Here is a 27,385-nt window from a genome sequence, read left to right as displayed (position 1 = left end):
CGAGTCTGCTCTCATTCATTTTCCGACTGTGGATGATTGACAGGTGCCATGTCCCGCCCTCGCCATTTACCGACTGTTGGGGCTAACTTCATTCAGCCCACAGGCCGATCGGTTCTGACCAATCAGCAGCGGGCTAACGCAGGGTCAGTGATTGACAGGCGTCATGTCCCGCCCATAGACTGTAAAAAGAATGGACGTAGCGTCCGTGACGTCACCCATTGGTTTTGGGGAGTCGTTTTTGTGACTCAAATATGGCGGCCTGAACAGCGCCATGTTGGATGAGAACCCGCCCACTGGCCTCGAAGCAGCTGTCCACGGAGCTGCTCGGACCTGTCACTCAACGTTTCCGCGCCAAAATTGGCCAGAGTTTTAACCTAATAACAGTAAAACGGTAGAGTTAAAAAAAAATTCACCCCCCTCAGAGTGTGTGCGGGGGTAGAAACTGAGACGAAAAAACGTTCTGACACCAGGCTTTTAACATGTTTACTGAGGATGTAAAATCGGCGATTTTAACATGGGGGTCTATGGAGAATGCTGCTTTCTGACACCAGCCCCCAGAGGCTGAGGTTTACTTGTCATTGGGGCTAATTTCATTTAGCCCAACACCGCTGTTTTCAGACCAATGACAGGAACCGGAGGAAAAGTTGTGTTGTTGTGGGAGGGAGAAGACAGAAACAGCGGCGCTAGCATCACAGGTAGCATTAGCATTAGCATTAGCATTAGCATACTTTACTGCTCTAAACTGTCTTTGCTAACATGAACGAAGTGGAGAATCTAGTTTCTAAACTCACTGGGAGCACGAGACTTAAAGCAGATATCAGCTTCACGGCCGTTTCGGCTAATGCTGCGTTCAAGGCAGGCTTTTGAAACCGTAAGTTACAGCTTCAAGTCACAACTACGACTTGGTAGCGTTCCAGGTAACCCGTAGCTCGTGTTTTTACCATCCTGTTGTCTGTGAAAGTTCCCTATAACGGCCACTCGTAACTTCCGACCCGTGAACTCGTACCAGATCGAACTGGTATGACTTCACAGGAAGGAAAAACACAAAGTACGAGTTTCTTTGAACGCACCATGAGTTAGCAGCCCCCGCCCTTGTCAGGCATCAATTGGTCCTCGTGCTACGTCACCACATTCACGCGCATCCCTTGGCTGCACACACAGCCCTTCATGCCGTTCTCTCTCCTCATTGGATAACACTTGTATCCCACAAGGAACATTTTCTCCTCGGGTTACAGCAGAGCAGAGTGAAGGAGAGACTCGTGTTTAGGCTGAAACACTTCATGTAAGTGATTGCTGACGGAAAATAGGACTATTTAGGACTTATATTAACAAAAACATTCCACTGATATCTGCTTTAAATGACATGGCGATAACAGACCAGAAAGGCCGTCGATATGAGCTGCATATATCGTCTTCTTTTCTTTCTTTTTTTAAATTGAGCAATATCGTCGGGTGTGTGTGCGTGCGTGCGTGCGTGCGTACGTGTGTGTGTGTGTGCGTGCATAAGAGAGAGAGAGAGAGAGAGACTGTGTGTGTATGTGTGAGATAACCAGGTGAAGTTTTTTTTTTTTTTGGACTAGACCCTTCTACTTAATGCAGTGTATAGGCCTAGTTAGTTGCTATACTTTTGTGAGCTGGGATAACCCTAACTTTTAGCTACTGCTGTGTTAACCATTTAATTTATTCATTTGCCCACCCAACTAATTTGACCACCAGCCGCCACTGTATATACATATATATATACATTATACGCAGAGTGACACATACACATTATATGTGTATGTATAGTATATATATATATATATATATATATATATATATATATATATATATATATATATATATATATATATATATATATATATATATATATATATATATATATATATAAAGACCGGAGGGACAGTTTGTTTTGGTCATCACTGGTTCTGCATCTACACTCCAACCCCACATGATTAAATCCCAAGAATGGCAGGAAGCCTCAGAGGACAGTGATGACATGTTGGTCATAATCCTGCAGGCCACCTCCACCCAACTATTCACTCTTGTCTGTGTCTGACCTCATGGTGGACCAAAGCCAGTGTTATGAGTAGCCTACATAAGGGTCCACCAGGGTTTACGCTCTGGTGTGGACATCGATTTCCCCAGACTGCAATGCTACTAAATGTGCATGAGTTAGGATAGAAATATGGATACTGAATTTGAAGATAGCGTTAATGCAAAATGCATTAATGTTACCATTTTAATCTGATTAATGACCTGCATACAAGTACCATATCCTGCCACTGGAGGGTAAATAAAAACAGCTACTGTTGTGTGGTAACCATATACAGAATGTCTGTGAGCAAGTAAACCAGAGGCCTAAGAAATGTGGGTCTCAGATCTGGTTCAGACAGACATTTTGTCTACTTTTGTGTTGTTGAGGTCGGTGACGTGGAGTTTTAGACACTGAGCACTGTGAGTGTGTTTGTATTTGTGCAGAGGCAAAATGTCTGACTCACTGAGTGATGAAAAACTACTCTGACTAGAAAGTAAGTGTGCATGTGTTGACATCAGCACTCACTAATAACAGTCACATCAGCAGCGAGAGGATGACACTGCCTCCGTGTATGTGTGTGTGTGTGTGTGTGTGTGTGTGTGTGTGTGTGTGTGTGTATGTGTGAGAGAGAGACAGCTGAAGTTTTGACTTTCTATCCTACTCTTGAACTGGTGTATTATTTTGAGACAGGACTACTCGTAGACGGTGAAAATATGCTGATTAATTGTCCCTCATTGACAACAGTGTACTGCCTGTGTCTCGGTCAGCGTGATGCGTCGGTGTTTCTCGGGGGGGGGGGGGGGGGGGGACGGAGACCTTTCTACTGCATCTAGTGTACTTAATGTACCTCAGTTTTTACCTCACACAACCCCACTTCAAAAAAGTTGAACTATCACTTTAAAGAAATCCAGCGTTGCGGTTGTATATCACAAGCAACTCAATCATATTTTTCATGCTGCATTCACGTGAAATTGGGCAGACGGCAGACGGACGACAGCTGCTGCAGGTAACGGCATAAACAAGCCTCTATGTAAACAAGTGGTCCGTCAGCACCAGGCAAAACAATACACGTGACAATATGTTGTCATGGTGATGTGGTATTGTTGACAGATTAAGCTAAATATCACTCCTAGCAGAGGATATCTATGGAGTTTGAAACATATCTAGAAGAACTTCATGTTTTTGTAGGTTGTGGATCTGGAATGGACAAATATGAAAAAGCTGGTCTCATTGTTTAATATGGGCCAAGAAAATGTGGGTTTCTGTGTTTTTACACAACTGCTCATTCATTAATACATTGTTTACACACTGTAATTGGAAACAGGGACATCACAGGGTTAAAGGGATTGTTCACCCAAAATTCAATTTTTTTTTTCTCATTATCTACTCCCCCTCATGTGGACTAAGGGCTGGGAGAAGTTTCAGAGTCCTCCGTGGCTTCTCTGAGTTACAGTGGGGCTCCGTGCAGCACTGCATGTCCATATGACGGTTGAGAACGGAGCTCACTTTTCTTCGTCCAAAAAGACACACCAAAAAACATCCAAATACATCCACACAGCTCGTCTGCAATGTCCCTCTTGTATTGAAGCCCCAACATGAGAAATTGTTCCGAAAAAAAATTAAATAAGTCTATATTTTAAGCTTGTTTGTAGCGGAAGCTCCCAGTGCTCTGCTGGAATCTCGCGCAAGATTTGCACAGACACAGGCAAAGCAGTGAACTGAGACACTGGGCTTCAATACAAGAGGGACATTGCAGACGAGCTGTGTGGAGGTATTTGGATGTTTTTTGGTGTGTCTTTTTGGACGAAGAAAAGTGAGCTCCGTTCGCAACTGCCCTTAGTCGACTTGAGGGTGAGTAGATAATGAGTGAAATTTGAATTTTGGGTGAACTATCCCTTTAATAAATGCCTCTTGATTTGGACCAGGTTATACTCCCGCAGTGGCTCATCTTTGGGCCCAGTTCCAGTGAGTGAACACCACTGCTGCCGGCCAAGCCCCTGTCTCTACTTCTACTCCGCCCTACTCCGCTACCTGAACATGAGGAAACCTGACAATGCTGATGTATGTGTGAGCAGGGGATTTTAGCTGCAGGTCTTTCACACCAGAGGAGAACCAATTACCATATTGCATCAACCTATCAGCTTCTGTAAGATCATCACTTCACCTGCAGGGTCAAACACTAGAGTTAGTCAGTGAGTGATTTAAAGCTATCCGACCTGTTTCTGTCAGCTTGAATACTAAAACTTGCGTCGCTTTTCTACTCGCAGAAAAAAAGGGGAGACTTGTTTATTGTTAACTGAACTAACCTTGTTGGTTTATGTTTACATTTTTTTTTACATGCTTATCTTATTGTCATCAAATGAAGACAGGCAGACGGACATGATGAAGGGTGATTAGGGGTTCCATACTGAGAGCATAACCTACAGAATGTGACTCTCTGTAAACCTGGTTTAAACTGCACATCTAACACTTACTGTACCAAAACTCTGTCAATCTAAAACAACCACAGGACCTCAGACATGATCAGAACAGATTTAAAGGACAATTCTGGGCAAATTCAACTGGGGCTGTATTTTCCTAACATTTTAGGCGACTCAAACATGCACCGAGAAGTTTATTTACTTCAAGCAAGTCAAGAGTTGATATTCCTGTGTTTATGACACAAACGGGAGCTTCCGACTGCACGTAAACACACCGAGCGCGTCAACCAGTGGGCGGCTGGTGCTAAAAGAATTTGGGGGGCGATAAAGATAAATAAAGAGCATTGCTAACTTCACATCCAGCTAGCCAACTGTGTTTGACATAACACAGACGGGAGAAGCTTCAGTGTAACTCCGTCCACAGTCACTTGCCTGCTGCTGGATTTTTAAGTCAGGTTGCTCCGATCCAAGCTCCTTTATCCTTCCTTCCTCCAGCGAACGCCTCGTGAAAGGATTATTTCGTAAAGAAACAACCAAATTTTCTTTTGAAGCCGCCATTGTCTCCTGTCTTGTTGTTGTTGTTGTCTGTCTGCTCCGTGTGCACGAGGGTGCATCTGTCGCTGTTTGAGTGACAGGCACGTCTCCGCTGCCAGGGGTGTGACTTTGATTGACAGGTATCATGAATCAATCCGATTGGATGAAAAATGACCCAAACGCCACGGGCACAGAGAGCTGCGCCCGGCGCAGAATCTTTAAAGGGACAACGAGGAGTTTCTATTTGGTTATAAAAAAGTCTCAAGTTAATGTGGATGAATCTACGTTACCCACACTTGTTAATGGGCCCATTTCCGATAAATACTGTATATCGTTTTGTCTCTATGGTTATTTTGTTATTTTAATTAATGGTGGAAATGCTGGTCGAGCCGACCAGCGTTTCCTTACTTTCGGTTTCGCGGACGCTCATGAGAATAACGCCGCCGTATTGCTGTTTATGGTTGGGACTACGACGGTATGTGATCGTCTTTGAACCTCTAACTTTAATTCTTGATGAATGAAAACATGAGTCTGTCTTGCGCCGGTCAAAGAATGAGTGAACACTGAACAGATATGGTAATTACTTTTTATTATGTAATTTATGTTTACTTTGTCTATACTTTTTTTCCTGAGATTTTGATGGGGGTGGCGCCCTTGCGCCCCCTATTAACAGCCCGCCACTGGGAACAACTTGGGTCTTGCGCGAGACTCCGCAAGACTGTGAATTAGATCTAGTTTTACAAACATGTCGGCTTGCTTGAAGTAAATAAACTTCTGGGTGCATGTTTGAGTCGCCATCTGACGCTGTCTGTGGAAAAACATTGTGGCTTTGAGGGATGTAAACAGCCTAAGCAGCAGAACTCATCGCTGCCGTGGCGATGTGGGGACAGACACAACTACCGCAAAACAGGAGACATTAAATTTAAGATTCCTTCTTTTAGACCTAAAATGTTAGGAAAATACAGCCCCGATTTGAATTTGCCCGGAATTGTCCTTTAAGCATAACGATCTGTTCGCTTGGATCCACTTGAGTAGGAGTCCCTAAAAAAGTGGACTGTTAGGAACCTCTAGCTTGGATTGCACCTAACCCGTGGTGTTAGATTTGGTCTTTTGAAGGAAAGGGGGCATCTTTTGTCCACATATCTCCATTAAAGCAGAAGTAAGCCATCTGGTGGTTTTGGCTAACTTCCTGTTGGCTGCACACACAGAGAGGACCGCCCCTTTATGCCGTTCTCTCTCCTCATTGGATAAAGGTTGTAGGATACAAAGAAAGTTTTCTCCTGGGCTTACAGCAGAGCAGAGTGACTGACAGACCCATCCATCAATTCATCCATCCATCCAACTCACCAGGTTTCCGATGCTGAGCATGCCATTGAACTCATCAGTCATGGGGTAATGCTCCATGGCCATGAAAAGCGTGTTGAGGACAATGCAGACAGTAATGGCAAGGTCCAGGAAGGGGTCCATCACCATGATCTTCACCAGCGTCTTAACCCTCAGCCAGCCAGGGGAGCACTCCCACACCAGGTACCGGTGGGCGAAGACATACCAGCAGGGGTGACATTTCTTATGGGCCTCTTCTAGTTCTGCATGGCCGAAGACAGAAAAGAAGAAGAAAGAGGACTGTTGATGACAGAGACTCAATAACATGAGGGAAGAAGAAACAAAAAAACTGTTAATGACGAGGAGGAAGTGAAAGTAGAAGGAAGATGCATCAATCAGATAGGTAGGAGAGAGACAGGTAGGTGAATTACAGATCTTTCACACAAATACATTTAGGGCCAGATCTACCAAAGGTTTGCGTGTATTAAAACGTGTGCAAACGTGATTGCACGCGCGAACACATGTGGAACCTGATCTACTACCCGGGCGCACAGAGGATTGCGTCTCTCAAACGGGCAAAATAGCACGTGCGATCCATTTAGCGTGTTTGCCTTGATGAATATGTAAATATGGGCGTTTCAGCCAGAACGCGCAAAATACTGGGAGGAGTAGATGCAAATTGATTTATTTAGCGCACGCAATGTGATTTACCAAACGGGTATTGCACAAAACCTAGATAAGGGATTAAGCCGGGATATGTTGGTTATCCTGGCTGAATTTAGCCTCAAATCGGTTGTTCAAAAGCAGGCTAAATCTATCCTGGTCAAGTTACTATGGTGATTTATTCTCTGCAGCTAGCCTGCTCCAGACCAGGCTAACAGCCAGGCTTAGTTGATTCTGTTGTCTTTATCTGTGAAGTCAGCAGTCACTCTGATCAGAAATCAGTTATTCCATGTTCTTATGTACATATTGGCCTGATTTCTAAACAAACTAAATACATTTACAAATCTGTGTCCATCTATGATATTTTCTATGACCACCAGTAGCTAGCTACTACATCACTGGCTTCTCATAAAAAGCAATGGAGCAAAAATGGCATAAAGAATTATTTAAATTTTTTATAAAATGTTAATATATTGGCCTAAATATTGGTTGAGGTAAGAAAATGAGAATAAAATTGAGTGACTGTGAGCAACCACCTTCCAAATAATGTATACACCTCATGTGAACATTGTTATCAGCAATTTATTGAAGCATGTTTTTATATTTACCGGTAATTCATTTTCACCTGTTGCACGTTTGGCCACTTTTGCTGTACATATGAACTTGTATTACTTGTGTACTTAAGATTATAAGGAATTTGTGCAATGAATCAACTTCCACTGCTCATCATTTAGGCAAAGTGCACAACTGTTCATTTGTGAAAGGAACTTGAGTTGTGATTATAGTTTTGGATCATTCAATCAGTCCGCAGTTGTCCGCTGCCTCTCTCTGAGCTTTACGACAGCCAAGGTGCTTTTTTTTTTTTTTTTTTAAGAGGTGAGTCACCTGACATCAGCTTTAAGTTCCTGTTGATTGGAGGAAAGTAGCCACACCTGTCCTCTCATCGGTGAATCTGTGATCAATCTCTGTGGTCTACTGACCAGAGAATTAGTTCCACCTGGCTTGACCAAGCCGCTGCTCCTCAGCCTGGCTCGGCGTTAGTGCAACCAATTAAGCCAGGATGCGCCGATCAGACTAGGTCAAGCCGCGCTTGCTCAGTTATCCTGGATTTCTTTATTCTACTTTTGTGCAATACCCAGGTGGCTGTTTTTATTTACCACGTCTGAAAACCATGTACTAACTGATACAACTTTGTGAAAACGTATGCGTTTATTGATTTGATGCCTACTAGAGCCCCATGATCTTACATCTCTGCATTTCCTCACGTCTGGGTCATTCTGTAACAGTTTTTCAGCTGTGTTAAAAGTCTTTTACGCGCCGTTACGCACTTTAATCCACTGGATCATGGGCGGCACACACACACACACATATATTATAGGTGTGTGGTTGTCGCTGCAGCTGCTGCCTGTTCATCACTATATGACGAGTTGGGCCCTGTAGCGATTTGTGTTTATTAATCTAAAGTTTATTAACATCTTGGACTGAGCAGTGACTCACTTACACCCAATTGGACACAGCTATTCTTTATATTAAACTATAATCATACCCCAACTATAGTCAACCCTCACATAGCAAACTGCTAAAGAGACGGAACAGAGGGAACAAAGGCTGAAGGTAAGGAGGGAATAAAGGGTGCATAGATTGACAGAAGTAGATTTTTGTATTTCTGTATAATGATTTGTTGTCTAAGAAGAGCCAGAGCCAAGGGGAGAGAATGACTCAGCAGACCTACAACACAACACAACACGACATGACACAACACAACACATTTAGAACACACATAAGTGCAGCTTTGGACAGATATGAATCGAAAAATCGAATTCATGAATATCATTAAACACACACACACACACACACACACACACACACACACACACACACACACACACACACACACACACACACACACACACACACACACACACACACACACACACACACACACACACACACACACACACACACACAGGAGCTTGGATCTTCTCTTCTCTCTCTTTATTTCATATGCACAAACAGCCAGTGTTCCCCTGAGGTTGACTGGGGCAGTAACTCACACAAGCACACACTTGGATACAAACCCAGACATGGCTACACAATCCTGTGTTAAAACACAATTACACAAGCACACACAGATACAGACCAGAGGTGCACACACTGACACAGAAGCATTACCACACTCACTTTGATGTAAGTTTCAGACAGATCCACGGTTACACAATCTCTCTCTGTCTCTCTCTATCTCACACACACACACACACACACACACACACACACACACACACACACACACACACACACACACACACACACACACACACACACACACACACACACACACACACACACACACACACACACACACACACACACACACACACACACACAGAGGTTTAGGTTACAGACTCATACTTACAAACACATAGAATGTGAAGAGGAGCAGTACAGATCACTCTAACAAAAATGAACTGAACCTAGTGTCTCTCTGGAAATGGAAACCGATTGAGAAGCAATTGCAATGATGAGTGATGAAGAGATGAAATCTCATATTCTTGGTAATTTGAGACCATGTTAACCTAAAACCATGTATTCTACATTATTTTGCTATGGGGGAAGAGGTCTCAAAACTGCTAAATAAAACCAAAACAACTCTATCAGTGTTGCTGATTACCATATAATATGTTCATGTTGTTTGGGTGTATTTTTCAATATTTTCCGTTTTATTTTTAAGTTGATTGGCATTGTTTAGAACAGTGGTCGCCAACCTGTCGATCGCGATTGACTGATCAATCTTGGAGACTGTCCCAGTCGCTCTCGATAATACCGATTGTCTGTAGTTATATGTATGTATGTGTCTTGTAGTTAAAACTACAAGACACTCACAGTGTTCAGTCACAGCCATCACACCGACATGTGTAGCCTAGAGTAACACAACTGCAACAGTTTTGCCTTCTGATGGCATTGATGCTGCATGAGATAGGACCATAGACTGTAAAAAGAATGGACGTAGCACCGTGACGTCACCCATTGGTTTGGGGGAGCCTGTTTGTGCTCCTACTACGGACATTTGAACTGTGCCATCTTGGAATTTAGGTGGAGTCTACTTGCCATATTTGGAGAGGTGCGGCGGATTGCAGGCCGAGAACCCGCCCACTGAACTCGAAGCAACCAATTAACGGCCGGTAAACTGTCTGTGAACCTGTCACTCAACGTAACCACGCCCCTATTTATGAAGCCTAAACAACACTACAACGGTTATGGTACAAATTGATACCAAAATCTCAATTTTGAAATTTGGGTCACTGTGACTCATTTTGATGGATCAGGGTATATGTTTTTTAAGCTGTAGTAGTAGTCGGCTATTTTAACATGGGGGTCAAAGGAGAGTTGCTCACTTCTGGTACCAGCCCCCAGTGGCCGCTGGAGAACTGCAGCTTTTTGAACGCGGAAGTGGTCTTCACTTGTTGAACCCACAACTCCCCCCTTGGATAGGACCCACAGCTGCAGCTGCACTGACTGAGAATTTTGTCAGCACACGTTCTTTCTGAAATACTAGTGATTATGTTGTAACTTGCATGAAGCTTCACACTTAACACCTCTTGCGTTAATTATTATGATCTGTTTTTTTTCCTCATAGAGGTGGGAAATAGGCCACATGCCTTTATTTTTTTTGTGATGCACTGAAATTAAGTTATTAAGAATGAAAGTATAATGTGAAGACAGGGATGGCCTTACAGTTACAGCAGTTCTTGGTGGCATCAATTTGAAAGCTCGAGCGAAGTGTTTGATGTAATTCAATAACAGTTAGGCCTGATAAAATGCCTCAAATTATATATACAATCTGGACAGCCGTTTACTGTCAATGTTTCAATAGGTAGATCTTACCTGTCAACAAGGCTGAGGTCAGGGATCTTGGGCCTAAAAAGGTTGGTGACCACTAGTTTAGAAGATGTGTTGTATCTTTTGTTTTTAGCTTAGGTTAGTTTAACCCACACTGCTTAAACCAACACTAAGGAACTTTTCAACCTTCATATAATATTTTCATAACTTTTGTGATGGTACATCGACTTACAACAGGTTGAATGACACCTCTGTCATGGCCTGAGGGGGTCTGTATCATTATGGTCTGTATCGCCTTCACTGGCACTAAGCAGCTTTGAGGAGCATGGTAGGAACCCGGCTCTCACTTAAGTTTCACTTTCACGAATCACTACGAGGAGGGAGCAGCAATGCGGCACCTTTCCGTCGGATTGTGTATGTGTGTTTACTGAGAAATGATCCGCTGGTAACAGAATCTTAGTTTGGACGTCTTCCGTTAATTTCCATGCACCGGGAGATCAGGATGTTTACGGCGCTACGCGCTAATGCTCATGGGGAATGGAGTCTTCCTTCAGGCAAAACACTACCGCTTTGGGCCACTGGCGCCGCCAAACTCAACCAAAACTGAAAGTTCTTTAGTACTGCTTTAAATATTGGTTGATTTGGTGAAAATTGATTCCTGGTGTAGAAAGATGGTTCTTGACCGGAAATTCAAGTCCATGAATCAAAGTGAGACACTCCATGTTTAAAGGTTGCTCCTCACCTTCCATGGCGTCTGTGAGGTAGCTGGCTGCGCTGAGTGCCCTCCCCCTCCGCTCCGAGTCCTGTCCGGATGAAGGCCGCGGTAACAGCATCGTACTGAGCTCTGTGGTGGACGTGGGGACCTGAGCAAAGGAAAAGAGGAGGTCATTTATTTCTATTATGTTCTTTATAATTAAATATAATAACTCACAATACAAATCACAGAGAGGTCTCTCAATAATGTACAGTAAATGTTTATTGTACTGTTTATTATAAGACATGCACACATAAACTTGCATACATGCTGTGAACGCCACCAAAATACATATTCAATGTTCAAGTATCAGCTGTTATCCACCAACCCATTGCCATGGTAATAATGTCTCTCACACATGCACAGATATGTCAGGTCTAGTGGGTCATACTTGATGCAGCAATTTCTTTGTGTGTTTGTGTATGTGAGAGTGTGTATGCTTCCTGTCACCAGGTCAACAGATACGCAGATGACAACTGGTGTTCCATGAAGTGTTTTAAGCTTTAACCTCTATTCCTCTCTTGAATTTAGTTGTCACCTGCTCTACTAAAAGCTCAAATTAAAGTAAATGATCAATACATACTCAACAAAATGATCTATACTTTCTCAATCATGATGAATTGTGGGTGGTGACTTGGTCACAATGCACATGAAATTTCCCTTTGGAGTTTTTTCTGGGCAAATCCAACTGGGAGGAAAACACAGGGCAGACTGAGAGCACACTAGAGGGATTTCCCAGCAGGCTTGAAAACATGGCAAGGCAAGTTTATCTGTACTGTATAGCCCATTTTTATAAACAGTTTGTCTCAAAGGGCTTCACACGGCATCATAACAACATCCTCTGTCCTTAGACCCTCACATCCACTCAGTACGTTTACATGCAGAGCTTATTCGAGCTAGGCTCAAAATTCAATTTTGGCGTCAAGTCGGACTTCTGTCCTTGTCTCAATATACATGCAACTGAGAAAATGGAATAACTGACGGGGTCCGCCCCCTCATGCGGCGTCACCCGTTGTTTCATCAGGTTAATACGCCGCCTGTCCTGGTGACTTCTCTGTCACCTCGTAAAAAAAAACTGAATATAAACAACTTATAAGCTTAATAATAAATTCTCAACTGCAGTTCCCGACCAGACGCGCCAGTCTGGGCTGGATGCGCCCTGAGAATAGGATAGGATATAACCCTCTCTCTCTCTCTTTTTTTTTTTATAAAACACTGGTGGCGCTGTGTGAAATGCATTGAATCGGTGCTGACGTTGGGTTTTTTTCTTCACTTTGCCGGGTCGGGCGACTTCTCTTCTCTGCTCCACTTGGTGCCGTCTCTACGGTTGTGGAGCATGCGCACATGCATTGTCCAGTTATACTCCGACTAAGGTGTATACATGACGGAGAAAATCGAATTCCAATCACATTATCTGGGTGTCCTAATCGGAGTTCTCCAACTCCGATTTCAGTCGGTGTTTACATGCACTTCAGTTGTCCAGTTATAGTCGGATTAAGGCAATAATTCGGTTTTTTCAAGTGTCATGTAACGTACTGACTGAGGAAAAACTCCAAAGAAAAAAAAAGGGAGAAACCTCAGGGTGAGAGACAGAAGAGTGATCCCTCACCCAGGACGGACAGACGTGACATAGATGTTGTATACAGGAAAACAGTTTACAACATGGAATAGCGAATCACATTGAAAATGGGATAGTTCAGTCAAAGAGGAGCTGATTGGTGGATAGGCTGGGCCATATACAGGGAAAGCAGGCCAGCTTAATGGGAACACTGGTGGGCAGGTTGGTTTCTTTTTGTAAAGAGTAGATACCATTTCCTGTATTCTGGTGCATTTTAACACATGGTTATTTTTATATAGCTATAGAAAAGAAGAAATATGCCTATATTTAGCAATTTCCTTGGCCCCAGTTAGATCATGGATTTACAGAAATGTATACAGAATGGGGTGAAAGAGCTGCAATTAGTGCCTCCCAAGCAGATTTACTTAACACTGCTGACCATAACATTACATCCAGTCATGTTTATTCCTTTATTTCCCCCTCTCAACTACACAGTTTTGCGTCTTGTCCTACTCACCAACATGCCTTGGTGCCCATGGAGAAGACAGAGTAGGCTACTGTGACCGCGTACCGACGTACCGGCCCACTTAAAGCACAGATGTGATCCATAGATTATGACTGCATTATCATATCTGGTGACTTTAATATTCATGTTGATGTTGAAACAGATCCAGATGCCTCAAACTTTATTAGTCTGTTAGAGGCATTTGAATTCTCACAGCATGTCCGTGGTTCTACCCACAATAAAGGACACACTCTTGACCTTATCATCTCCAAAGGACTTAACATCTCTGCACCCCGTATTGTGGATGTTGGTTTCTCTGATCATTGTTGTATTTTCTTTGACGTGTCTGCTGTTCATGTACAATATAATAGCTCTCGAACAATCAAAAAACGTATAATTAATAAGAATACAGCTGAAAGCTTTCAAAATACTGTAGATGAGTTGTCGTTATCAACAGTGTGCAAAGCCGGGGATCCTGTGAGCAATTTGCCTCATTCTTTAATAACAAAATCACAGCTATTAGACAAGACATCAGTGCTCTACGATCCAAAAATGAACCTGTCTTTTCCTCTAGAAATCTGACTTGCATCATGAAACACTTTGACTGTTTAAATCTCCCAGAACTTGAAAATATTGTAGGTCAGCTAAGGTCCTCCACGTGCTGCTTGGATCCCCTTCCAACTAAATTTTTTAAAACAGTTTTTAACTGCATAGCACCGGAGGTTTTAGACATTATAAACTGGTCTCTTCAGTCAGGTACATTTCCTACATCACTTAAAACAGCTGTCATCAAACCACTCTTGAAGAAGAAAAATCTGGATCCAAGTGTTATTGCCAATTACAGACCCATCTCCAATCTACCATTCCTCAGCAAAACACTCGAAAAAACGGTTTACATTCAGCTAAAAAACTATCTCACATCAAATACCCTCCTAGATATATATCAGTCTGGTTTCCGTTCCCATCATAGTACAGAAACAGCACTCATCAAAGTTGTTAACGACCTACACATAAACACAGACTCAAAAAAAATATCCATTCTCATATTACTTGACCTCAGTGCCGCTTTTGACACGGTTGACCATAATATTCTACTGGAGCGGCTTGAACGATGGGTCGGCTTATCTGGACCTGTTCTGAAATGGTTTAAGAGTTACTTAAATGTAGGGGTGGGACGATATGGGTAACTCACGATTCGATACTGTGGCGATATTTGGCCCACGATAATGATAATATCACGATACACGATATCTGCGATATTCGATATATTGCAAGAAATTTCATCAACGATATATCACGATATATGTGAATGGAAAAAAAAAAACATAAAAAGGAAAAAGTCTCATGCATTTATTCCAAAACTTTGTACAATGTACAAATGAATAAACACTGTACAGCTGGAGACATTAAAGTGCATGAACATTAATAACATGTCTTATGTAAACCAAGACAGTGCTTTATGATACTGAAAAGTCAGTAGCAACTTGTTTTATGTAATTTTCCATTCATGGTATTTAAAAATCATTTTCTGTAACATTATAAGACAGCGCCGCCCCCATTTTATACAAGTGCAAGTTACAACAACATATTTCAATTGGATTTAGGTCTGAAACATGATTTATTATTTGAAAAAAAAATTGAAAAAAAAAAAAAAATTTGAAATTTTTTTTTGAAAAAAATTTTTTTTTTGAAAAAAAAAATCGATATTTAAATATTGAATATCGATATCGTATCGCGGTATAACGTATCGCGATATATTGCCATATCGATATTTTTGCCCACCCCTACTTAAATGGCAGGCAGTTTTTTGTAAATATTGGGGATTTTGCATCCCACAGGAAGGACATTACATGCGGCGTCCCCCAAGGGTCAATTCTTGGCCCACTGTTGTTCAATCTTTACATGCTTCCACTCTCACAAGTCATACGCAAACATAACATAAATTACCATAACTATGCAGATGACTCACAGCTCTACATTTCACTACATCCTGATGATCTATCTCCCATACAGTCCCTCATTCAGTGCATCAATGACATTAACCAGTGGATGACAGATAACTTTTTACAGCTTAACAAAGACAAAACAGAAATACTCATTTTTGGTGCACAAGCTCACAGACATAAAATTGCAACACATCTCAAATCCCTATCCCTGGACAGTAAAACTGAAGCAAGAAACCTAGGTATAATCATTGACAGTAATCTTAATTTCAAAAGTCATATCAACCACATCACAAGATCAGCATTTTACCATCTGAAAAACATTTTCAAATTAAAGGGCATCCTGTCAATGTCAGACTCAGAGAAATTAATCCATGCATTCATAACAAGCAGATTAGATTATTGCAATGGTTTATTCACTGGACTCCCAAAAACAAGTATTCACAGACTACAGTTAATTCAAAATGCAGCTGCACGCATTCTCACTGGTACAAAAAAATCTCAACACATCACGCCTGTTCTTAAATCACTGCACTGGTTACCCATTAAAGCAGAAGTGAGTGATATATTTGTGTTAATATAAGTCTTAAATAGTTCTATCTTCCGACAGCAATCACTTACATAGAGTGTTTGGACTGAAACACGGGTCTCTCAGTCCCTCTGCTCTGCTCTGAGCCGAAGAGAAAACATTTATCGTATCCTACAGTTTTTATCCAATGAGGAGAGAGAACGGCATGCAGGGCTGTGTGTGCAGCCAAGGAACGCCGTGAATGTGGTGACGTAGCGACGAGGACTGTTATGGTGCGTTCAAGGAAACTCGTATTTTTCCGACCGTGAAGTGGTACCAGTTCGATCTGGTACGAATTCACCGGTCGGAAGTTACGAGTGGCCGTTATAATGACTTTCACCGGTAAAACAGGTTGGAAAAACACGAGTGGGTTGCCTGGAACGCTACAAAGTCGTAAGTTGTGACTTGAAGCTGTAATTTACGATTTCAAAAGCCTGCCTGGAACGCAGCATTAGCGAAAACGACCGGATCACTCACTTCTGCTTTAAGACAAGAATTGATTTCAAAATTCTGCTCCTGGTTTATAAAGCTCTACATGGCATTGCACCTCAGTACATAACCGACATGCTTATCAACTACACACCACCACGTTCCCTTAGATCCACAAGTAATTGCAATCTAGTCATCCCCCGTAGTAACACTAGGCAAGGGGAGGCAGCCTTTTCCATCTATGCCCCGCGCATCTGGAACAAGCTGCCCGAGATAGTAAAACAGGCAACATCAGTGACCACATTTAAAAACAAGTTAAAAACTTTCCTCTTCACAACTGCATTTGATTAAATTGTGTGTGTGTGTGTGTGTGTGTGTGTCGGTGTGTGTGTGTGTGTGTGTGTGTGTGTGTGTGTGTCTGTGTGTGTGTGTCTGTGTGTATACCAATGTGTCCCCTGAGCATTTATATAAGTGTATGTGATACTGTTTTGATGTTGCTTTGTTTTGTCTTTGAATTTGCACTTTTTTAATTGTTTGCACTATTATTGCATTGTATTATAATTGTTTAACTATTGTAAAGCGCATTGAGTTTGCCCTGTGCATGAAATGCGCTTTATAAATAAAATTGAATTGAATTGAATGTGTTGTCTTGTTAGATTAACATAAATGGAGCGAAGCCTGCGAGCTAGTTCAGGCAGTCACTCTCATGACATCACACACCCTCTCAATTTGGTGGTCTATTTACTGTAAGATGGGTGATGGGTCCTCTTTGCTCGTCTATGACACAGCAGCATCTCTCAGCTCACCCCACCACCACCCCAACATCCACCTGTAGGCTCCATAGATAGTCACTAATCACTCCCATATACTTTAATGAAATCCTATTCTCAGGGAGTGATGAAGTCAGAGCCTTGACGCCAAACTCAAATGTATAATGAAGCTGCAATAAACATTTTTAATCTTGAGTTGTCTGTTTGAAATTATAAATAACGTAAGACATGGGCAGGACTGATAATGTTTGCTGTTGGCTTCCACATTAACATGAGTTCTATTTTTAGCTTAATGGTAACTTATGAGGCCACAGGTTCAGTGGAAAAACTCACAGTGATAGGCTAACACATTTCCCATTTCCCATGAGGTTTTGCACCATTCTACATTAAAGCAGAAGTAAGCGATCCGGTGGTTTTGGCTAACTTCCTGTCAGCTGATGGAGTTAGCAGTCCCCGCCCTCGTCCCTACGTCACCACATTCACGCGCATCCCTTGGCTGCACACACAGAGAGGACCGCCCCTTTATACCGTTCTCTCTCCTCATTGGATAAAGGTTGTAGGATACAAGGAAAGTTTTCTCCTCGGCTTACAGCAGAGCAGAGTGACTGACAGACCCGTGTTTCAGACCAAACACTCTATAGAAGTGATTGCTGTCGGAAGATACAACTATTTAAGACTTATATTAACACAAACATTCACCTTACTTCTGCTTTTACTACCGTGCTCGTGCATGGTTAGGCTCATTTGCATTCAGAAACGCCTCCAATTAACCATATATGGTATCAACAATCCCTTTAAAAATTAGTGAATGATTTTCTCCCCCTCACCGAAATCATGGCAAAGAGAGCGAAGAAGAGGAATTTCACCGACGCTGAGATTGAGGTACTTGTGGGAGAGGTTGAGTCAAACCAAAAAATATTGTTTGGAACCCTGAATGCGGACCAACAAAAGAAAAACTGCTGCCTGGGATAAAGTGACGACTGCTGTAAATGCTGTTGGGTCAGAGGAAAGAACACAATCTGAAATTTAAAAAAAATGGTTCGATATCAAAATCAGAGCAAAAAAAAACGTCACAGCCCACAGACAAGAAATATCTGTTACGGGAGGAGGACAAACAACAACTGAACTTTCACCAATGGACACACGCATTGCCAGCATGATTGGAGACACAGCACTGAGTGGTATTATTCCGGATGGAGACACAGACACTCTCCCAACAGCTGTGCCATCGACCAGTCCCACTGCAGATAAAATAAAAAGCTGGACTGAGGTGTTTCATAAACATTTATTTAGACAGTTTAATTTCTGAATTTGAATTGAAATTAACGTGAAATGAACACGACAATCATGTGATGTTTCTTCAATAACTCAGCCCTCAGGAGCCGGAGACGGTGGAAGAGCCGGGGGAGTTGGAGGAACAGGAGCAGCCGGGGCCATCCAAAACCCATTCGGTGCATCCTGGGGGGGGGGGGGGGGGGGGGGGGGGGGGGGGGCGAGGGGTCCTGACGGAGGCAGTGCTGCAAAATCGACAAGACACCACCAAATCCATTAATGAAATAAAGGATCAGCTGAGCAACATCGCAAATACGTTACTGCAAATAAACGAGTCGCTGAAACAGATTGCTGCATGCGCGTCACAAATGTTAAATAAATCAACTTTAAAATATTGAATGATGTTGACATTATTTGTCCCACGTACACTTTCGATCTGAAATTTGTCACTTTTCAAAGATCGGTTAACAGGCAGACTTACCTAAAATCTCTGTATGATTCTCTCTCTTGTTTGAATGGCAGCGACATGGGGGGGTGGGAAAAGCTCTGCGTTGGGTATGGGCTCGTCTGCTCGGGGGGGTTCCTGCAGAGGGACGCCTTGTCTGATGGTTAAATTATGTAGCACACAGCAAGCCAAGATGATGTGGCAGACTTTTTCAGGCTTATACTGGAGTGTCCCCCCCACGCTGGACAGGCACAGCCACATGCCTTTTAGCAGGCCAATTGCGCGTTCCACCACCGTTCTTGAGCACACATGGGCCCGGTTGTAGTGCTGCTCCTGCGGGGGCCTTGGGTTGGCTACGGGGGTCATCAGCCACGGCTTTAGTGGATATTAGGGGTGTCACGATTTCTCGAAATCGATCGAATTTACGTCATGGTCTCAAGCATCGAAGTCAAAGAGAGGATCAACGACCCCCCCCCCCCCCCCCCCCCGCAAAGCTACAACTGCCTGTTGTCCCCATTGCGCACCTGCGTCTTTTGTCTTTTCAGTCACTGGTCCGAGTTCTCCTTTACTTTTTCTCTCGAGACAACACTCACTCATTCATTCTCTCTCTCTCTCTCTTTTATTTTACCGGCGGTGTCAGCTGCTGTGCACGTCTGCAGCAACCCAAACAAATGCACATGTTGACTGGCTCTATTCCAGCCACATGATTGGTTCGGCGCAGCGGAACTCTCAATATCATTGGCTATTTGCCGAAACATGGATGAATGAAACCTATCGATCACGTCTCATATTTCTATCGAAGAAAAGTTATTTCACAATTTCTACCGTTTTATCACCCAGCCCTGGTGGGCTACTGTCCCCCTCCTACCTGGGGAACAGGAGGGAGACACAGCTCTAACTACACAACACCGACAAGCACTGAGAGCCGCATGTTGCAGTGACGTTATAAGATAAAAAAAAAAAAAAAAAACAACCTGCAAATAATAAGCCGACGAAAAGGTGCAACTTGCCACTTTTTGTCGATGTATTTGCGGGGGGCTTTTCAATCAATCAATCAATCAATCAATCAATCAATTTATTTATTTCGGGCATGTCAATTTAAATCATCATCATCACACTTCATCTTAGTTCAATAATACAATGCACATGGCCGAAAGGGAAAGCGGGAGAAGCAAAAGCTTATCTAGTCCCGCCCCCATTACCCACAGAATAAAATCTTTATCATAATCTTTTCTCCTTTTTTTTTTTTTTTTTAACATTCTTTTACTTATCACGTTTTGACATAATATGTTACGGCATAAGTAGTATATAGATCATTGGGGGGATCTGGTGACGGTGGAGGATCCAGACTGATTCACTGTGGACCACCACCAGCCTGATCAGGTCCATGCAGCACAGCAGCTGCAGCACTGCCCGCTGTCTGTCACATGACCCTCCGTATCAGCGCAATCTCGTTTACATTACATTAAGTCGACATCAGGAGATGACGCGACGGTAAATTAATGAAAATAAAATTATGATCATGATTTTGGGGGTATTCTTGGTAAAATTGTTACCTTTATATTGTAAATAAATTATTTAAATGTGACCATTAGTGCCTAATGTGATACATTATGGAAATTGCATCACTTATATGTAGCCCATCTTTTGAAATAAGATTTACTGTACAAAATTTGATGAATAAAACCAATGATCGTAGACTAGACTAGTCTGAAAATGGCATAGGCCTCTGTGCTGTAAGAAAAAGAAAAAAAATCGTGAATCGAAATCGAATCGTGACCCTAAAATCGAATCGAGGATTTGGAGAATCGTGACACCCCTAGTGGATATCCACCATCACCTATAGAGACATTATAATAAACCATACGAAGCCCAGAAAATCCTCCTCTGCCAGTGTTACGAGGCACATGACAGTTAATGTAGCTAGGAGGGGTAGATTCATTTAAACTAACATATTCATCTTGCTGCAACCAGGTCTCAATGAGTGTTAATACATCAATATGGTGACTTGTAATTAAATCATTCACTAGGAGAGACTTGGATGGGAGAGAACGAATATTGAGCAAACCACATTTAATAGTTTTATTAGGTTGGCTTGCTGGAGCAGTGGTTTTGATTTTAACTAAGTTGCTATAAATAATTCCTCCAGATTTGGGTTTAGGCTTAGACAGCCTCGAGGCAGACACAGTTTCTATAGGCTGGGTGGGTGACAACACGAAGGACCCAGCAGAGGGGCGTGTTAAACTGCGGCTCTGCCTGCTGGTCTGAACTCTGGGTGCTTGTCAGGGATTAGCATGGCTAATAAAGTGCACTTGGTGGGCCAACACCAACGACCAACGCTTATTGTGTCTAGTTGGCTAGTTCCCGGCTGCACGGGGGCTGGGGGGGAACTGCTAGCGGCGGCTAGGCTAGGTGGCTCCGCACCGGCTAAGTTGGACTGTGAAGCTACTGTAGCTGGACTAGCCTCCATGGTGCGGAGCCGGGACTCTAACTCACTGAGCCTCGCCTCCAGAGCTACAAACATGCTACACTTATTACACGTATCATTATCACTAAAGGAGGCAGAGGAGTAGCTGAACATCTGACACACAGAGCAGGAGAGGGAGACGCGGAAAGAGAGGGAGCAGTCATAGCTAGTATGCTAAGCTAAGCTAGCGGACCTGTGGCAAATACAAGTTGAATGGGGAAATATGAAGAAAGTCCTGTTAAAGACTTAAATGACAGAAACGAGTGTAATGTAGCAAAACGTGGTGTACACTGGTGCTTAAAGTGATGAAGTTAACAGAACACTAGACGGAGGATTGAGAGAGTCTAACACAACACAGCAACAGTGCAGCAGGCACAGGCAGGAAATGACGCAACACGCTCACCGTAAGTCTGGAGGAGTCTCGTGTAGGTACGACATGAGTCGTGCGTTCCTCCAGGCCACCGGGCAACAACGTTTAAGAGATACATATGTGCATCGCAGATTATTTGTGTATTAATGGAATGAAATCCTTTCCTGTTGACATAATTGAATTCATTGTGTGATATTGCGATGTGGGTGCAATCTATGGCTCCAATTATGTTTGGGAAGCCGGCGATGACGTGAAATCCTGGTTTTATTTCGGCTTGTTGGTGATGTGTGTATGGGAACTGGATGTAAGTTGAGGCCAGAGAAATTATTGCATCCAACACTGCCGGCAGGTTCTGCTAAATGTTGGCTGCGAAATGCCGCATATGTCTCCTATCTCACGTTGAAATGTTCCGGTGGCCAAAAATCCCAGGGTGGACAGCAGCTGGATGTGCACTGGAATGGCTTTGGTGCGGTTTGTCTCTCGCTCCAACAGGGGTTGTAAGTTGCGGCATAAATCCATTAAAATGTTTTTGGGGAAGTGGTACCTGCTAAGAAGCCATTCTGTGGTCTCACTGAACAGATCAGCACGGTCTTTGAAAACGCGCTCCCTGCGAAGCATACGGTTCTCCACGTCCTCCAACAGCGCAATATAAACCATGATACTTATATTTGTAGCTACTTGTAAGACTTATTTTGAGGTTGTCCTGTCATAGCTGCCTTTTATAGCTTGTCACACCAATTATTCAAAATGTCTACTAAATTACTAATTGATACATTTTATTAATTAGAGGCAACAGGGAACATGTGTGAAGTTTACTACTCTACTTGTAGTTTCACTGTTCTACCACTAGATTTTGTGTGTAAGCATGGTCAGAGTTGTGCTTAAATTTACACACGTTCCTAAGCACAAGTACAAGTTGTACAAGTAAAATTCCATACTTTGCGTGGTGGGAGCGTGCCTATGTTCCCTCAGCCCTATGTTCCCTCTGGACTCTCTCTACCTATCTGGACTCTGTCGATCTGGCCTGTCTAGCCTCTACCTGGTCTTTTTACTAAACTTAACCGACTCCTTTCTTCATTGCCTAAACCCAACCAATGGTGGGACCAAAGGGCTGTGGGAACATAGGGCCTAATTTTCAGTGACGACAAAAGTTAGAAATGAGGGAACATAGGGCTGAGGGAACATAGGGCTGTGGGAACATAGGGATGACCCCTGCGTGGGAATGTTCTTACGCACTCATTACGCACAGATCTGTGCGTACGCACGGTTGATAAATGAGGGCCCTGGTACGCCAGGGGTTAAAATCTATAAGTGCCAGTACTCCGAACATTTTCTACCAAAGTCAAGGTATGGCGAGTGCCATACCTTGCCATACCCAAACGACGCCACTGAGTTGAAACAGCATTTCAAGATGGTGCCTTCTAGTAATAGCCTAGCTGGTGTATGTAGAATAACTGTCTTATGATAACACATGGTTATGATAATATTTTCACATTTCCAGTCAACTGGAAAAAATAACCGATAGATTAGTTGACAACCAAAATAATCATTAGTTGCAGCCCTAGTGATCAGACAGCTATCGAAATGGTATTTTAAAAATCCAGTATGATTACAAAAACATCTATACTGCCAGAACAACAACAACAACAACAAGAGAAAAAAAAACTGCGGCACAAAGACTGCGTGATGTTCAAAACTGTTGCACAATGATCACGTTGCCTCAAGAGTCGGCGGGTCCTGATCTGCTGCGTGAAAGGACGATTCCTGGGGTTGAACTTTGGCTTCATTATTAGGGATGGGCATTTCGAATAATTTCCTAATCGAGTAACCTAACCTGGTGTTACCCGGGTAACCGATTACTGTAATAAAAAATAAAATGACGTCATGTCTGATGGACAGAGCGCAGCCGGTGCATAAATGCGCTCTGTCCGTCAGACAGTCCGCATTACTGACACACAGCGTCGTCACACACAATGTCAGGTGGATAATAAGAGTAGAGATGGAGTTTAAGATGCACATATGGGGCAGATGTGCATCTTTATGCCGGGGAATAAAGGCGCTGCATGCGCTCTGAGCGCTGAGCGCAGCGCATTTATGCCGCGGCTGCCTCAGAGGAGAAAACTTTTTTTTTTCTTTTTTTTTTTAAATCATTAGCGGTGCTTATTTATTAGTCCACACTACATGTTGGTGCCTTCGGTCCTCTCGGCCGCGCATCGTTCCAGGAAATAACTGGGAAGGTTTCAGAATGTTTGTAAACTGAAAGCATATTTTCTAACAGACTTGATGACACCTGTCGTCTCCCTCCCAACGGTTTACGCTGAGGGAACCACCACAGATTATTGTAAAAGGTTTGAAAGTCAGAGGCTCGATCCAAAAACACTTTTATACAGCAGAAAATCACGTTGCTTGATCCGAAACTGTTTAACACTACAAAAAGCTGAACCACGGCATGATAATGTAGTTTGATCCGACACTAGACTGCGCTCTAACGGGCCGTTTTTTTAATCCTAGGATAACCGGATAATAAATTCATAACCGGATAGCAGATTGCCTACTCGGGTACCCGGGCACTCGGGTAACCGTGCACATCCCTATTCATTATGACTGAAATTATTGACCTTGTATTACCATGGTAAGTCATTTTGACGCTACATCAACCTGCTCTTCACTGCTAGTACTGCCGGAAGTTTAATATCTATTACTGTTGCTCTTGGGGGTTAAATACTATCATCATCATCATCATCATCATCATCATCATCATCATCATCATCATCATCATCATATATCATTCAGATAGATAACTTCAACAAATACTTATAAATTGCTCAATTAAAGGAACTTGGGGCAGGATCAAGGAATAAGACTCACAATACAATGGGCGTTGTGGCCGTTAGAGTTACTGCAGCCATCAGCCAAGGTGGTGTGGGAGCGTGCATGAAGTCTTCACAGCAGTGCAGCTGATGCTGTGACACTGTGGCTGTACTGAGGCTGCTGCCTCTTTCACTAGCCGCTGCTCCCACAGTGGCTCTGCACTCCTCTGAAAACATAGGAGCAAATTTCCTTGCAGGCGTTGTTTGGATAAACTGACCACGGATTCATTGATCGGCTCATTGTAAAACATTAATTTATTTATTGAAGTAGATGTGGTGATTTTTGTACAGAACCCCGTGCTAGTGCTGCTCTTCTGTCCAAAACACACCTGAAGCTTCCATTTTCATTCAAATAAACTAATGCGACTGCCACAATTGTTAGATTTCATCAACGAGACCAGCATTTATCTCCTAGAAGCAATTTAACCAGCTGTCGGTAAACCTCTAAAAACCTGTGGGTAAGTTACTCGGCTGGTTTTCTTCCCGGGGCGAGGACGGAGGTTGACCAGCCAATGAGCTCAGCTCCGCGGCTGCTGCCTCTGTGACGAGCTGCTGGTGCTGCTCAGCTGCTCCCACAGTGGCTCTCCACTTCTCCCAAAACGTCAGAGTTAATCTCCTTACAGGTGTTATTTGGATAAAGTGGCCACAGATTGGGAATCTAAACTGTCACTTTCTTGCATGAAAAAATATTAAAACTTAAGAAAGTGACGCAAGTCAAAGCCGTCGAGGACGCGCATTCAGCGTCATCTGACGTCACATCCGCAGGACAGCGCGGGAAATTCAAAACTGGAATTGCAGCACATTCTACAGCACACAGACTGTTCAAGACAACGGAGAGATATGTGGGTGGGCTCATTCTTTTTGGTTTTGAACGCTTCATCACCCATTAGCGGTAAAAAACTTAAAATGCATGTGTATTTTTTCACAGATCCCGCCCCAAGTCCCTTAAAGTGTTATCTGTGAAGAAAGAGCTACTTGAAGTTAAAATTTGTGATCTTAGGAAAACCTTGTGTATGATGAATTTGGTAACCACCTGTTGACACTGTAGAACATAGATCACTAAAAGGTGGACCGATTGGTTGAGACTGTTAAAGGGATAGTTCAACATTTTGGCAAATTGGCCCATTGCCATAATCGCTATAGTCATAGCAGTAGGTTCGTTACCTTTAATTGTCGGTGTAAGCTATTTTTAGAACGACGGAGCGGAGCGGCGAGCTGCTCAGGGCTATGCTATGGAGGCTAAGGGAATTTCTTGGTTTCCCTCATCAAACTCATCAAATACACAACCCAACAATTCCAAAAGGCTGTCGTGGACAAGTTGTGAGCTGCACAATCACCACGCTATGAGATAATAACGGAACGTTACGAGACGGAGCTGTTTTAGAGGTAAATTCATGCAAAACAGCTGATGCATGTTGCGTTCAGGGACAGTTTTTCAGCAAGCAGACTCTGTATTTACCCTGTATTTACCTCGAAAACGGCTCCGTTTCGTAACGTTCCATTATTATCTCATAGCGTGGTGATTGTGCAGGTCACAACTTGTCCACGAAAGCGTTTTGGAGTTTTGGGATTTTGTATGTAATGAGTTTGATGAGGGAAACCAAGAAATACCTTTAGCCTCCATAGCGTAGCCCTGAGCAACCTGCTGCTCCGCTCCGCCGTTCTAAAAAACAGCTTACACCGACAAATAAAGGTAATGAACCTACTGCTATGACTATAGCGATTATGGCAATGGGCCAATTTGCCAAAATGTTGAACTATCCCTTTATGATTATAAATGGAGATAACAAAAACAGAAGGAAAGGGGAAACTCAATTTACAATTTCTTGGGCCCATTTCTTTCTCTATCTTAAAGTAAGCACTTGATTTTTAAGACAAACGTTTTTGTGAAGGACTCTGATATATCCTCAATACAGTCCATGTTTTCCTTACAATGAACTGCAGAAATAAATAATAATAAAATATCCTGTTAGTTATTTACATTGAAAAGCCCTGGTGTAAAAAAAATATAAAATGAAACAAACTTTATGGCATAGCTGTATTGATTGTACAGGTGTTCCTAATGAAGTGGACACATTACTTCTTCCTCTGTTTCTCTTATTATGTAACAGTGTAGATGTGTGGGTTGGCTGACAGCTGCTGGAGGTGACTGAACACCTCTAGGCATGGACCTGCTCTGTTTGTCCTTGTGACACTCTGACCCACTGCCTGATGGGAAAAAGGCTCAACTGTAAACAGGTATTAAAATAAATGTAATCCCTGATGACATGGAGCCGGCTGCATTCAGATGCTGCAAGTTTGACAGAGCTCCTCAGTCAGAGTCAAGATGAAACTGGCACCGCATCACAGTGACACCAGTCCATAAAAAAGGACATTGAAATTGAAATAATTTTGAGAGACGAAAAAAGCACAAGGCTTGCTTCAGGCACTCTCACGCAAGGAGACAAGGTGATGCATAAAAGGCCTTTAATTAAAGCAGAAGTAAGCGGAATGTTTGTGTTAATATAAGTCTTATAGTTATACGCGCGTGAATGTGGTGACGTAGGGATGAGGGCGGGGACTGCTAACTCCATCGGCTGACAGGAAGTTAGCCAAAACCACCGGATCGCTTACTTCTGC

The 27,385-nt window shown here is 42.9% G+C and overlaps 1 protein-coding gene across 1 annotated transcript in view; it reads right to left on the bottom strand.

Moving 5' to 3' along the window:
- LOC311003567 (sodium channel protein type 3 subunit alpha-like) overlaps positions 1–27,385 on the bottom strand; it is a gene marked incomplete at both ends in the record, with an annotated part of 242,843 nt that overhangs the window by 105,367 nt on the left and 110,091 nt on the right. Inside the window, 2 exons of the mRNA XM_083995335.1 lie at positions 6,340–6,578; positions 11,558–11,678. Coding sequence (XP_083851461.1) covers positions 6,340–6,578; positions 11,558–11,678 — 360 coding nt within the window. The remainder of the gene's footprint in view (positions 1–6,339; positions 6,579–11,557; positions 11,679–27,385) is intronic.

This window comes from Trachurus trachurus (assembly GCF_905171665.1).
Source record: "Trachurus trachurus genome assembly, chromosome: 20".
Taxonomy (NCBI): Eukaryota; Metazoa; Chordata; class Actinopteri; order Carangiformes; family Carangidae; genus Trachurus; species Trachurus trachurus.
Note: the sequence above shows the minus strand (reverse complement) of the source record. Positions and strands in the feature narration are given on the sequence as shown.